Below are 13,877 nucleotides of genomic sequence, written 5' to 3'. Positions count from 1 at the left end.
TACAACATGTACTTTAATAGAATAAAGAAACGAGTAACATATTCACCGGTTAAATAATTACCTTAATATAACTAATCGATTAATCAGTGCAGCTCTACTCCCTAATTGTTTGATAGCGCAATGCCAGCCTTGACCCTCCTACCAAAACCTGAACATTAGGGGGAAGGGAAAAGTATACAAAGTCAAACCAGAACAAATATTTGACTAGAATAAAAGTTATTTTAGTCCGGCAAGACCGGCTTGGTCAGAAGGTGTTCTGTTGAGTGAAATTCATTAAGCTTGCGTTCCGTTTCTAACATTTTACAGGTGAGCCTTTAAGCGTGTGCCAAATTGTGCATTGTTCTAATTAAAACTACAACTCAGTAGTTACTGGAACAAACTTATAATCAAGCATTTTTTGCAAAACATGAATATTACAACAGTGCTGTATGAAACCAGAATAGCCATATCAGCCCACATGATAAATAAGTTGCTACACTTTGAACAGCAAAGGAAAAACTTGCTATGACATTGCAAGGGAACCAGTGCAGGACATGGTGCACTTAGAATTGCTGGCTAACACAAAACGTGTCATTTCCAGAATAATGTAAGAATTTTCTTTTGCCTTCAACATTGTCACACTAACAATAACATTTACAATGAGCTAATTCACCCAACTATGTTCAAAATCAAGCGTAACAAGGACAAATAAAGTATTCAAGCCTTCAGCAAAAAGTAAATGACAAAGCTTATAAAAACACAACATCTACTCTCACATAACACAGCAAGGTTTAATAAGAAAAAAACTTTTTTCATAACCAAATGCAACCTTTGTGGGGTTTAATTTCACTGGACATGTGTGGTTTTAGAGACCCAATGTCCAAAATGTAAAGACAAACAAAACAAACCTTGAATGAGTACATTTAGTTAAAATTCCACTCTTATGACAGCGTACAGTTCAGCATCAAAATTGGATGAGATCAGGGAAATAGCATTTGAAATTACGGTCAGAAAATAACAAATACAATGAAGAACACATTTTGAAATGAGTTCAAATATTTTAGGGACAGCTTTAACTGTACGACCCTGAACGGCCTCAAATGCAGGCTACAAGTATTTCTTTAGGTTTACATCTTACCCTGCAAAAATATTTTAAAACATACATAACCTTAAACCTTCAGGACTAGTTAGCATAACGTTTGTAAGAAAATCAGGGCTGAATATGGATGACCTGTCAGATTGTACGATCTAGCAGTTTGATATGATCCAATATCAGCACTGATGTTTTAACCTACTCTATGCACAGATCCAGGTGTCCAGATACGGATAAAGAAAGTGGTGATTCAAATCCCGAGGATCAGAGCCTGTTACGATCCAACGCGTGTTGTAGTAGTCTTCCTGTCAGAGAAGAAGCTTCTCAGCAAGACCACCTGACTAATGCTGACCACCAGAAGTATAACGGCCTCGCCGATGGACCAGAAGGCAACACGGGTGTTGAGGTCCTCTGCCCGACTGCGTCCCTGTGCCTCACGAAGGCGGAAGTGAGTCTGGTAGTCGATGACCGACTTCAGGGCCTCATGAATCGACACGCAAGCTGATTCCATCTGGAAAAGGTTTTTAAAAAAAGGAACAGGGCCAAGACAAGTTATTTTGAAATCTTAGATTAACACATTCATGTTAATGAGATGTTTTTTGGCATTAACTGGGTGTAGTGGTGACTGGTTAAGTTTGGTTACCAACAGAAATACTTTTTATAATCATTTGTTCATCTTGCACAAAAAAAACAATATTAAACAAATTATATTTTCTCATTTTTTATGATAAATGTGTTATTCAACCAGGACAAACTTATTATAGGCAAAATTAAGCAATACTAACTATGTGTACTGCATAAACATGTGCATCCTGGTTCAATATCTCTCAGTCAATACAGAGGTTTAAACCGCTTTTCTGCTTCTTATTAGTCGCAAAGCAATTTCTCCTAATAAGGACCGATAAGGTGTCCAAATGTTTACACTGTTCGATCTACAAGCACAAACCAGGGCATTCATGCTCAACAAGTCGTTTGTTGCAGTTGTCTCCAAAGCGCCAGAGGGTGGACAAACAAAATGTACTTTGACGTAGCAAGAAGAGGACAACTGTTACCAATAAAACGCCATGGGAGCAGAGGAGGAATAAGGTTGAGTCCCTCAAACAAAAAACATGTGCATCCCAGCACTCAAAGCTTACCTGAGTGAGAGCAGTGACTCTGTTCTCATTTGGGAAGAGTGGGGGGTCATCGCCAACCTGGAAGTCAAAGTACACAGTCTTGTGTGTAAAGGTGGAGAATTCGTTGCTGAAGCAGAACTTGTAGGTGCCATTCTTGGCTGCTGTGAAGGTGAAGCTGTCATATTGCTTCTTCATCTCTTTGTAGAGTGTAGTGCCTTCAGGGTCCTCCAAACGACAGTCCACATCATAATGGCCACCAGTAACCACCTCGGAAAACAAAGAAAGGAGGAGCACATATTTACTCACCCAATATATATCTTTTTTTTCACAGCCATCATGCTAAAGTTGTGATTGATTTTGGTAATATTTACTAGCATGAAGAGATAATTCAAGTCACGATCCTCGGCTCCACTATTCTGAATGTCCAAGCGTCCTTGGACAAAGAAATGCTCCTCACATTGCTCCCTAAAGCTCAGCCATCACTGTTAGTGTGCATGAATGTCCCTGTCATCAGAGTCTGAATGTGTGTTTGCGGGTGTGTGAATGTTGACCTAACCTAGTGTTGAGTGCTTTGAGTCGTCGGAAGACTAGAAAGGAGCTATATAAAATGACCCTTTACTGTATAATATAATGAATAATAATATATTTCAGAAAGTGTACCATACATTAATGAGTCAAGATAACTTGGACTCAGATCTAACGTTACAGCTTTCAAATGATAACCTTCCATTCAGGCGCTGAGGACTCCTGGACACACCTGGAATTCCAGTGTACACTTGGTGCCGATGATGATGTCTTCGTAGAAACACTGCTTGGCGTTGTCTGGGAGCTCAAAAGTTAGCTCGGAGCCCAGCACCCACACGCAGAGCAGCTGGGCCGATAGCACCTGCAACAGCACCCGAAAGAATCCGTACATCCTGGAGACCGAGAGCCAGGCTCAAAGTAAAAACCTGAGCGGACCTGCAGAAATTAATATTAGCAGAATAACAAATTAATTCAGTTGCGTTAGAAGCAAAAACACAAATAAGGTGACAAAGCAAACCCGGACATTGATATCAGCTACAAGCTGTTAGCTTAAAGCTAACTGGCCTGCTGGCTAACCGTTGTATTTTAGCGACGAAAAGTCACGGGGAACTTGTAACATTTTCTTACGGCCAATGTATTGTGGCCGTTAGGATAAAGCAAATTCAAACATTAACCTTTCTTAATTCATTATTTTTTTCCAAGTCAGCATTAGCTAATACTCACCTCAAAGTGCACAACCGGATGTGACTAAAGCTAAGTTACGTATTACAAACGTGATACGGCATTGGCTGTCATATGTAAAGTCCCGCCTTCTGCCCGCTCTCTTATTAGTCATCATAAGGGAGTAGGCAGGCTTATAATATCACGTGGGCCACGTCCGCACAGTAATGACGAGTGGTCTCCTTTTCATTACACACCAATGTAAACATGTCAGATTTAGATAAATTACTGCATCGTGTATAGAAGTGTAAACTACTGAGTAAATCTACATGACAAAATCTGATTCATAGCTAAGAATCATCATAATTTCCTATACCTCCAGTTATGACAGAAGCTCCAAAAGCTTCTGTCATGTGGACTCGTGGTATGAAAAGGCATGTTAGAGTTAATTGGGTATCGATTGTAATAGACCCTTTTTTAAGATTGATGAGATTTATGTGGACATGAGGCAATGCGGTGTGTCAAGAATAGCTTCAACCCCCCCCCCCCCCCCCCCCACGGGTAGAGAGTATGGGACTGGGATGTTTTGACCAGGAAAATTCCTTTCTACTTCACGTTTGCTGTTGAATCGAATACACTTCTGGATAATGTATTTTGGTTCAAGCTGAGTAGCCATTGGTTGAGCACAACACTGCATGGACAGAGGTTGTTTGTGTTTGCACCATGAATTGAATTTTTGGTGCCCTGCAGGCCCCAAATTCCTCTTAAATTTCTTTCTGTGGAGAACATCAGTGTTATTAGACTTCTCTACCTTCTCTACACACTGTTTTATGGAACGTTTTTTTGTTCTTAAAAGCTAGTTGGGGAATGTTCTGCCCGATGAAGTTGTGGTCTTACTCACTTCTCATCCAAACAGCATCTTATAATCAGAAGAATGGGCCCATTGGCACGTTCAGGCCTAAAAGCAGAGCCACGGTAACTCCAACATGGCCTGACATTGCACTCCCTGTTTTCCCAATTTAAACAGCATAATACAACTTTATTATTATTAATATATAATATTATTATTATTATTAATTTCGATTTTTATCTCTTGAAACATCCAAGTACAACTCTGTATAGACACACTGCTTTGTATCTGTAGCACTGAATTATTTACCCAATGCGTCGGTGTTGTGTAACCCACGGCAGATGGACACTAATAAATGTATTATTATAGTATAATGACTAATTATTTGCACACAAAGCCATTGCGCGCTATGAGCGTCTTCCTAACAGTTGTGACTGCACTACCGAGCCCAAAACAAAATCTCGCGAGAACCAAAAACACGAGATTACAGTGTAGGGAGGGCTGCATGGAGAGCTCGAAGACAAAACAAAAGCCACACATTTTAACCAACAGGCGCTGGTCGCTTATCTTCTGTAAGCCAAAACACATTTGATTCATTTTTTAAGTATCGATTTCCGAATAACGCCAAAAAATATTCCATCATGCCGAGCAGCACGTCTTTGCTGGAGGCCGACGAGGGTGAGTCCGAGGTACCGCCGCCGCTAGTGCACGCTTTCGCCGGTATGGGCCTTGAGGAACACCACGGCACACAAAGCCAGACCCCGGAGCAAGTAGATGATAGCCTCCCTTATCACCACCAGCTGCCCCCGGTCGCCCATTTCAACCTCCGCAATACCGTCCTCGACTTGAAGCCTCTACATCGGCCGCCCTCGGGAGATGAAGTAAACAACACAACTGCTGCGCCCGAGGACGAGGAGCCTGAAGTTATAACCGCTGCAGACTCATCGTTTCTGGCGCAGGCCCACCGCCACCAACACCTCCAATCGGTGCCACTTTCCTCCGGGATGCCGCCCGGGATGGAAACGTCCCACATCGAGACGGTCTTGTTGTACAACGGGGACGACCGGGACGACAGCGGGCTCGGCGGCGGCGGCGCCCTACCGCCGGCCGGTAGCATGGCCATGCTACCGGCCGGCGTGTACGGGGAGTCGGGATACGAGGCCGAGTCTTCGCTGTTGGCTCGGAGGAAGAGCGTCAACACGACAGAGTGTGTGGCGGTGCCCAGCTCCGAGCACGTCGCGGAGATTGTGGGCAGACAGGGTGAGTCGTTTCCGCGTCCCGGTGTTTTTGTTTATTTGTTGGATCAATTAACGCCAGCGAGCTAACGTTAAGTTGGTAAGAGTTTGGAAGCAACTATTGTGCGGAGAGATGTTTCAATCGGCGGTGGGGTAAAAGTTAAATACGGAATTAAATTGAATTAAACCAAGCCCTAAACATGATTGATCGGATAACATAATTATGGCAGAATATGACACTGTTTATAATCACATACGTGGCTAGATCCAAGTTAGCTGACTGTTGGCTAGTAACGTTAACTTATTGTTGGCACCAGCACTGACGACTAAGCAATTTTCAACTTCACAGAATTAGCGAAATAATTGACACGCTACGATTGTTGTTTACATAAAACCTTTGACCAACTACACACACTTGAACCAAATTACAAAAAAAATGACCCGAATTCAACGTTTTAAAATCATCGCGCGCCATGCTTTTGGTCTACAACGGTTAGCGTGAGACCAGCTAACTTAGCTTAGCACTCCTCCTAAGTGGGTCACCGCCGCACGCGCCCTCAAAAAAAAAACTAACAAAAAGTTGGCACCACACGTCTCTCGAGCAAGCGGAGCCATCTGCGTCTGCTCGTCTGCATTATTGATGGTCTTATCGGACAGTAAACCGTTCCCTAAGCCGTGCCACGGCGTGCTAAACCGGGCTGCTCTTTGTCTTTCTGAGGAGAACATGAGGAGCGCTGTGTCGGTCACCATTGCTTTGCCACATCAGCTGTAGAGTTACGGCGCGACTCGAGACGTATTAACAGTTCGACCAAGCACCGCGGTTATTTCCTGAGGACACCCAGCGCATTTTATATTCTACATATTCTTAACCCATACACTTTACAATGAGATGGCACGGCTGGCTAAATGTTATTACGTCGTCTTTGAGACCCGTTGGGGGAGGGTGCACAGACTGCACTGTTGACGACGACAACAACAGGAAATGGCTCTGGTAATGATGCTGGACTCTCAACCACAACAGAAAGGAATATTTAATGTATAACCCATGCAACATTTTATGGGTGTGCCTTCCAGTAAACAGTTTTTGCCGTATCGCTTATCAGTTTGGCATCAACGTTTTTAAAACCATGTGCGTTATGCAAAACCATCTTAAGTGACTCTGAAATGTTCCTCGTGTTGTCACTCACAGGCTGTAAGATCAAGGCACTTCGAGCCAAGACCAACACCTACATCAAGACACCGGTGAGGGGGGAGCAGCCTGTCTTTGTTGTGACCGGGCGCAGGGAAGATGTGGCCATGGCCAAGAGGGAGATCCTGTCGGCAGCAGAGCACTTCTCCCTCATCAGAGCCTCTCGAAACAAGACGGGTCCCTTGACCGCTGCGACCGGTCCAGGGACCCCCTCCCTACCTGGACAGACCACCATTCAGGTGTGCTGCTGTGAGATCTATGAGCTGTATGGCGGTGTTCAATGTTAGAGATATGATCACCTGTGTAGTGCGTTGCGTTTTCTCTTATTGCGAGTCTTGTGCATGTTAACTTCCAAGTTCATTGGTCCTATAGAGGAGGCGCTCTGTTTTTTTTAATGTTTTACTGTCAGTCATTCAAAGTGCTTCTAGTAACCACGTGCTGTTTCAACCCTGTAGGTTCGCGTACCATACCGCGTTGTAGGGCTGGTCGTGGGGCCCAAAGGTGGGTATTTTTCCGTTCCTTATTTCCATATAGTTTTGGTTTCTCCAATTACAACACATTTTGACATTGTGCCACACAAACCGACTACTCAAAGCTGATTCTCATGATGTTGTGGTACGCCGACTAACCAAGACAGCCTGCCGCTCGGTGCTATAATTATCGCATAGCTGTATTTCTTCCAGGGTGGTGTGGTGCTATGGATGGATGGATGGATGGATGGATGGACAGATTGATGGATGGATGGATGGATTTCTTCCAATTTACGACCTTGTCAGAAAAACCAAGCGTCTTTACTGAAAACATTGAAGTCTTTTGTATCACTTTGTCCCGACTTGATTGTAGAGTGAACACAAGCAGGTCAAGCTGCAAGTCAGGAGAACAGCGCTGTGTTGTTCAGCTACATTCAGTACTATTAATACTATATTTATTTTTTTACTTAAATGTTCCTGTCTCTAATGAAATGGGCTGCGGTTAAGCTCACACAAACATTTCTGTCGACTGGTCATGTATATCATGCATCCATTTGCATTTAACAGCGCACTCTCCAGGAGCCATGTGACGGAGCAGTTATTGGAACTCTGTGTTTAAGTAGAAGTCTCGGTCATGTTTTTCAGGAGCAACCATCAAGCGCATTCAGCAACAGACCCACACCTACATTGTGACGCCGAGTCGCGACAAAGAGCCCGTGTTCGAGGTCACCGGGATGCCGGAGAACGTGGACCGGGCGAGGGACGAAATCGAGGCGCACATTGCTCTCCGCACGGGAACCTGCGGCGGCATCGAGGCGCCCGGCGTCGACAACAACGACTTCCAATACAACGGGACGGACGTCAGCTTCGAGCATTCTGCGGCGCAGGCCGTCTTGAGGGACGCCGGGTGGCTCCCCGCGGCCGCGTCCTCGTCCTCCCCAGGTGCGGCAGGCTTGCTGCCAGTGACCCTCAACGGTACGCCGCGAGTAAATGGCAATATTAACGCCGGGGTCAAGATGTCTTCCACCTACCGCAACGACAGCTCTAGCTCCCTGGGCAGCGGCTCCAGCTCAGCCGAGTCCGTCTACGGCAGCAGCAATGGTAACCGGGGGGCAGATTTGAGCCCCCCCTGTCAGTTTAACGCAAACGCCAACAACAACAACAACGGTAACCGCAATGGCGCCACCACTAGTTTCTGGTTCGGCGAGGGCCTTCTTTCTGTCGGCTCCGAGGAGCTGGTCAAGCTGGGAGGCGGCGGCTCGCCCTCAGGATTTGACCCGTTAAGCATCTCCACTGCCCAAGCCTCGCTGCCTGTCGCGCAGCCACAAGTCTGGAGCCCCTATGTGGACCACCTGCCCCCCCAGACATTTGATGCCCGACAATCTCAGGTAAGTGGGAAGCTACCTGGAGCATGCAGTCTGTGACCATGCCACAGCTCAGGTTTTTGTCCACCTTTTTAGAGACAATTTGCATTGTGTGTTTGGTATTGCATATCTGATTACATCACAAATATGAACTCACAAGTTAACAATCGGCCAAAAATTTGATGCAACTCCACTGGATGGACATGTGCCTGGAGATCACTGTTCACCACTGTGAAGGCTAATTTAAGTATTGATGGTCACAGGCCTGTTTCTGTCGCCATAAATAAATCCTTTAATTTGGCTTATTTCATTTTGTCCGGGTTCTGTAAACCTGGACGCTTGCGCAGACTGGACAGCTGGTAGACGTCTTGTTATGTGGTCATGTGAATGCACGGGCCCCTTTATGGACAACATCTGCGCAGGGACTCTGAATGAATCAATGATCCCTCATGTTCCTAAACGTGATCAAGAAACCATTGTTTCTAAATCCTTATATGCAAATTTAAAATATAGCCCAAAATTCAATCAGTCCTGCGGTGTAATTTTATAAATGTACAATTATTAGTGTTGCCCTGTTATAGACGGCTATTCACTGGCGTGACGGTGTGTGAAGAATTCATGCCGTAGGGAACGTTGAAACCGGTATACCCCACCAGCCCTAATCTCTATGTTGACGTTATCTCATGGCTGGTTTTGTCGTCTTCAGCCCGGGACGCCCCGCCTCTCTCCAACCTTCTCTGGCACAGACGCCTTGGAGCACCCTCAGGCCCAGCGGGTTCACCGAGGGCCCTTTGGCTCGGCCGGAGCCCTCGACGCTCACAGGTTCCCCTCCTACAGCTCGGCCTTCTCCTCCTCCTCCTCCAGTGAAAGCACCGCCTCCTCCTCCCCTCCCGAGTCCTCGCTCCTCTATCGATCGGGGCTCGGTTCAGCAGGGAGAGGACCGGAGATATGCATCCACTGTATGGATAGCCAGGTGATTGCTGCCTTGGTTCCCTGCGGCCATAACCTCTTCTGTCTAGATTGTGCCACGCACATTTGCCAAGGCCCCGAGGCCGTGTGCCCCGTGTGCCTGTCCCCGGCCACACAGGCCATTCAGCTCCGCAACATGTGATCCGTGTCACCCATTCACTTTGATTGCTGATTGGGGTTCAGCCTCCGCAACACTTCCAATTCATATCATCTGTGGGGGTGGGGTGCGGCGGGGGTGTCAGCCCATTCATGTGCCTGCTTTTGTGAAGTCGTTTTCGATGATTGATTGATCAGTGGGAGGGTCGGAAAACCCTCGGTGTAGCATGGGATGGAATCTCATTGTTTTTTACATTTTTTTTTTTTCTTCTCTCCTGAAACATCCAACTATCCATTTCTGACTACCTATGTTTTATCAAAAGTTTTAAATGTACTTTGAATTCTATTGGATACATAATATTTCCTTTCGGGTCAAAGCCATTTTAGTCATCTCGAGTTTTTTTCAATAGAAGAAAAATGCTGCTATAGTTGTCTTTAAATGCTGGCCCATCCTATTTTTAATCAATGCGCTTACAGAAGACTGAGGAAAAAGACCCCATGTTTACAAAGAGCGATTCCCTTCCATCAATACAGATCATCTTCTCCTGGTTTAGAACGATTTGTTCTGCCTACCACAGTAAACTGGACATAATGTATATGTGCTACTCTATCCCACATAGTGAGTGTGTGTGTGCACATACATACACACACACTAATATTATTGGGCTATTAAGTGTATATCTGTGCAAACAGTGTTTATATGCTCCGTATCACGAATCAGGACTTGTGTTGGTCGCTGACCTTAAAACCCAGTTGATCTGCCTGCAGACCATGACCCACACGGGGGGGGGGTTTAAACCTGCAGCTGGACAGATGTCACGCTCTAATGGCATCAGGTTTCTTTCTTCCCCTCACTAGAACCAACGAGTGGACAACTGTTCCACGATGGTACACCACTCCAGTATTGCCGTGTTGCTTTCCGTTTCTACAACTAAAATAATTTACTGTCATTTTGTGCCTAATTTGCGTTCTGAGTAAACGAAAAAGAGACTATTTCTTCAGCGGGGGGGGGGGGGGGGGCGCCAGTGTTGCTCTGTCTTAAAACAAATGTGTGGCCTTTTTTGGGAAAGCCTGGAATTAACTGACAACACTATCTACAAATGCAGATCTTTGCTTGAGAGAGCACAAGGTGACAAAATGAGGTCTCAGTGTATTTAAGTTCGATCTCTTGAACAAAAGTTGTAACACAGGGATCTTTTGCTTCCTGTGTTAAGCCTTTCTCAATTATTTTACTCCATTGTTTTTTTTCTTTTTAGCACCAAGCAATCTCATTTAGTCCGTTGTTGTTTCCATAGTTTTTCTGTCTCGTTGTGTTTATTATATTTTTATTTTTTTATAACCCATCTGCTTGTTTCTAGCCAGAAAGATGAGCACAGCTCCACCCTTTTGGAAACATTCCTCCTCCCGTAGCACTGTCCCATTTGTAGTTTCTAAAAGTACGGCTGGCTAGTAGTGAGACGTGTGTTGTGGGCCAGGAGAGCTGGTATCTATGACGCCGTAATGCAGACAGCTGTAATTGGAACAAATCCCCGGCGGAGGTGAACGCCGTCTCAGCGCGGTTCTACTTCGGCGGCCTCGTCTCAGCCATTTTCAGCAAAATAATCCCAACGGATGCAAAACTGAGATGTTGGCCGCCCACGTCTGGTCCACCAGGCCTATGCAAAGACACCTCGAGGAAGCGCCAGATAAATTAAGCTCCTCTGGGTTTCAATTACACATCTCAAACTATCTCTGGCGTAACAAGTTGGCCGATAGATCCCTTCTTTTTTTTTAAATTTCCCTACTCCATCGCAGTTTGACCCTCATGACTCGCTCTAATGCCTCAATGAGATGTCCCGGGGGCGCACACACACACACACACACACTTTGCATCAGCTCACCAGCTGTTGTCTTGTGCCCCACTAAGCACAGCCTTCCCTATGTCTTATCACACTATTGATAAGTTTGGATTCCAATAACGGTCGTCCTTTTGCCCCCCCCCCTCTTTTCAACGTGGGCGTCGGTCCGTTCCTGCGCCTGAGAAAGCGAAGCGGTACAAATCGGCGGAAGGCATCGCAGACCTTTTAGCTTTAAACCCCGCCGTCTCTAGCCCTTGTTTTTACGGGAGTGAGTTGGCGGGACATTTGGGAGGGGAAGCAGCCGGGATGATTCCCTCTGGCGGCCCGGGGGCCGACACTACACACGGTCCACGGCGCCGCTTTACTTTGTGGACATTGGACCGCTGTCCGTCGAGCATTCCAGCTGTAAACTGTATTTTGTTTTTTAAGTTACTCTAAAGCTTGGCGCCGTCGCCTCACTGTCGTCTTTAGTGGATGGTTGAGTTTTCTCGAGGAAATGGAACCGACTGAATCCCAAAAGTGCAAAAAACAAAAAAAAGACATTTTCTTCTGCCCCCCCCCTGGGGGTTTTCTAGCCGTCCTTTTTACTTTACTTCTCTCTACAAAGATCTTTTCTTTCTCGCGGAGGGATGCAATACGGTCCATTGACATTTGTTTGTATTTTATGATATTACATTTAATGACTGATAAATATACAGATCTTATTTTATTTTGTTACATTTCATATATACATACATAAATATATCTATATTAAAATGTTTACAATAAGATTTTTTTTTTACTTTTGTGATTAAGTGAATGAAGAGTTGGAAACCCCGAAATGTTGCAGAAGGTGTGTCAATGCTGTCTGCTTGTAGTCTAATTAGTTTACAGTATTGATAATAGTATTGATAGCTGCCATTGAAGTGGAACATGGAATGTGCATCATAAGCATGTCGTCATGTCGTCATAACGTATCGCCGATGTAAAAAGGCCACGGATTCAAGCCGCCTGTCCTGTCTGTACGCCACCAAATTAAGAACGATATACTGTACAATGTATCTTAGATTATCTATATATAATACATATATTGTTAAGATGTACCAACAGTTCAAAGTATTTGCTAATTTTACTACAATTTTGTTATGTATATGTGGGGGGGAGTCTTATGGCATATGAATTCTTCAAATTAAGTCAGGAGTTTAAAAGCAGACTATATTTTATAATGGCCTTTTAAGTTATTGCGGCCAAAGCACTGATATTATATATATTTGCTGTAAAGAGAATTTAAGAGTTTTATTTTTCTGATATTAAAAGTTACTTAATAAAGACGGTTTCATTTTAAGATGTTTTATTCATTGTGAACGCTTGCACTTTTTTGATTAACAAGAGCTTTCCTCACCTGAATTGACACGTTTTACTACTTATACAAAATCTTGAATAGAACCAGAAACTAGTGTAAAGTTATCAAACATCAAAATTTGGTGCATTGGTAAAATACATCTTCCGCAACATGAGGAAATATGAGACACAGCCAGCAAACACCAGTTTAAATACACTGATGTCCAATGACAGGGTGACAACGCTGCAGCTTAATGTCATCAGAATTCTATTAAATACTAAAACATTAAATTGTGATAATTTAATCTTTGTAAACCCATTACATCGTTGAGGAAAATATACACATCTCCGCTTAAAGAACATCAGGTCATGTTTAATTACTCTCACATAAGAAAATAGTTAAAATGTATATCAGCAATCCCTCATAGTAGTCAACATCATTTGAGTCTTTATAGGCTCCTCTATTAACTGCAAGTATTATAAAAACATCTGTCTACCTTAAAGCTCAAAACAGATTAAGAATTCAACATCAGTTTATTCGCTAAATTAATCACAATATCCTGTCACAATTAGATAAATCATTTGAACCAATCCACAACTGCTTAGTTTTAGTTTAGATGGCAAAGTGGCTTATTTCTTAGGACAAAGATACTTGGGACAAACCTTTTTTTTAAATGTCAAATACAGGTGATCGGAAATAAAGTAATGTATGGAAGATGCAAATAAATCAAACTGAAATGTGTATTTCTAATAAATGTGCAGAACCTAAACAGTAGCAAAATGCATCACAGGTACAGAGAAAACGAGGACGCTGGTGATTAGATGTAATTACTTTTGTTAATTTACCTTCACCTGTGTCAACCCCGATGAGAGATAATATACAGATTTTAATATCAAGCAACGGCCTCGTACATAATTGATGGTGTTAACGTGTAGAACTTAGCTCTCAGGAGACAAGTTGCCGCCTTCATGTGCTGCTCTGCCAATAAAAAGTAAAAAGTTTGTTCAATTGAATAATTTCCCCTCAGTTATCTTCAGACTCACTTCCCAATATTTGGCTTTGAAGTTCTAACGAACCAGCGACACACCACGCGATGCGATCCACCAGTACCAGTGAGGTACCAGTGAGGCACTGTATTAAAAATGGTGGGGTCTAATTGCCATTCCAATCCAT

The 13,877-nt window shown here is 44.0% G+C and overlaps 2 protein-coding genes across 3 annotated transcripts; one reads left to right on the top strand and one right to left on the bottom strand.

Moving 5' to 3' along the window:
* Positions 1 to 366: 366 nt before the first annotated feature.
* Positions 367 to 3,532, bottom strand: tmed7 (transmembrane p24 trafficking protein 7). Of its 2 annotated transcripts, none has more exons than XM_037481451.2 (4): positions 3,436 to 3,532; positions 2,945 to 3,147; positions 2,209 to 2,454; positions 367 to 1,583 (listed from the first exon to the last, which is right to left on the bottom strand). In XM_037481451.2, the coding sequence occupies exons 2-4, from the start codon at positions 3,101 to 3,103 to the stop codon at positions 1,347 to 1,349; spliced, it is 642 nt and encodes a 213-aa protein (XP_037337348.1). In that variant the 5' UTR covers positions 3,104 to 3,147; positions 3,436 to 3,532; the 3' UTR covers positions 367 to 1,346. The 2 variants fall into 2 exon arrangements, with proteins under 2 accessions (XP_037337348.1, XP_037337349.1); XM_037481452.2 differs by lacking the exon at positions 3,436 to 3,532 and adding an exon at positions 3,387 to 3,407.
* Positions 3,533 to 4,683: 1,151 nt separating this feature from the next.
* LOC119224475 (RNA-binding protein MEX3B-like) lies at positions 4,684 to 12,659 on the top strand. Its single transcript, XM_037481443.2, has 5 exons — positions 4,684 to 5,482; positions 6,647 to 6,885; positions 7,102 to 7,147; positions 7,762 to 8,504; positions 9,187 to 12,659. Exons 1-5 carry the CDS (start codon positions 4,864 to 4,866, stop codon positions 9,589 to 9,591), a joined length of 2,052 nt encoding a protein of 683 aa, XP_037337340.2. The 5' UTR covers positions 4,684 to 4,863; the 3' UTR covers positions 9,592 to 12,659.
* Positions 12,660 to 13,877: the final 1,218 nt, after the last annotated feature.

This window comes from Pungitius pungitius, chromosome 5, assembly GCF_949316345.1.
Source record: "Pungitius pungitius chromosome 5, fPunPun2.1, whole genome shotgun sequence".
NCBI classification, from domain to species: Eukaryota; Metazoa; Chordata; class Actinopteri; order Perciformes; family Gasterosteidae; genus Pungitius; species Pungitius pungitius.
The sequence above is the reverse complement of the archived record's forward strand: the minus strand, read 5'-3'. Positions and strand labels throughout refer to the sequence as shown.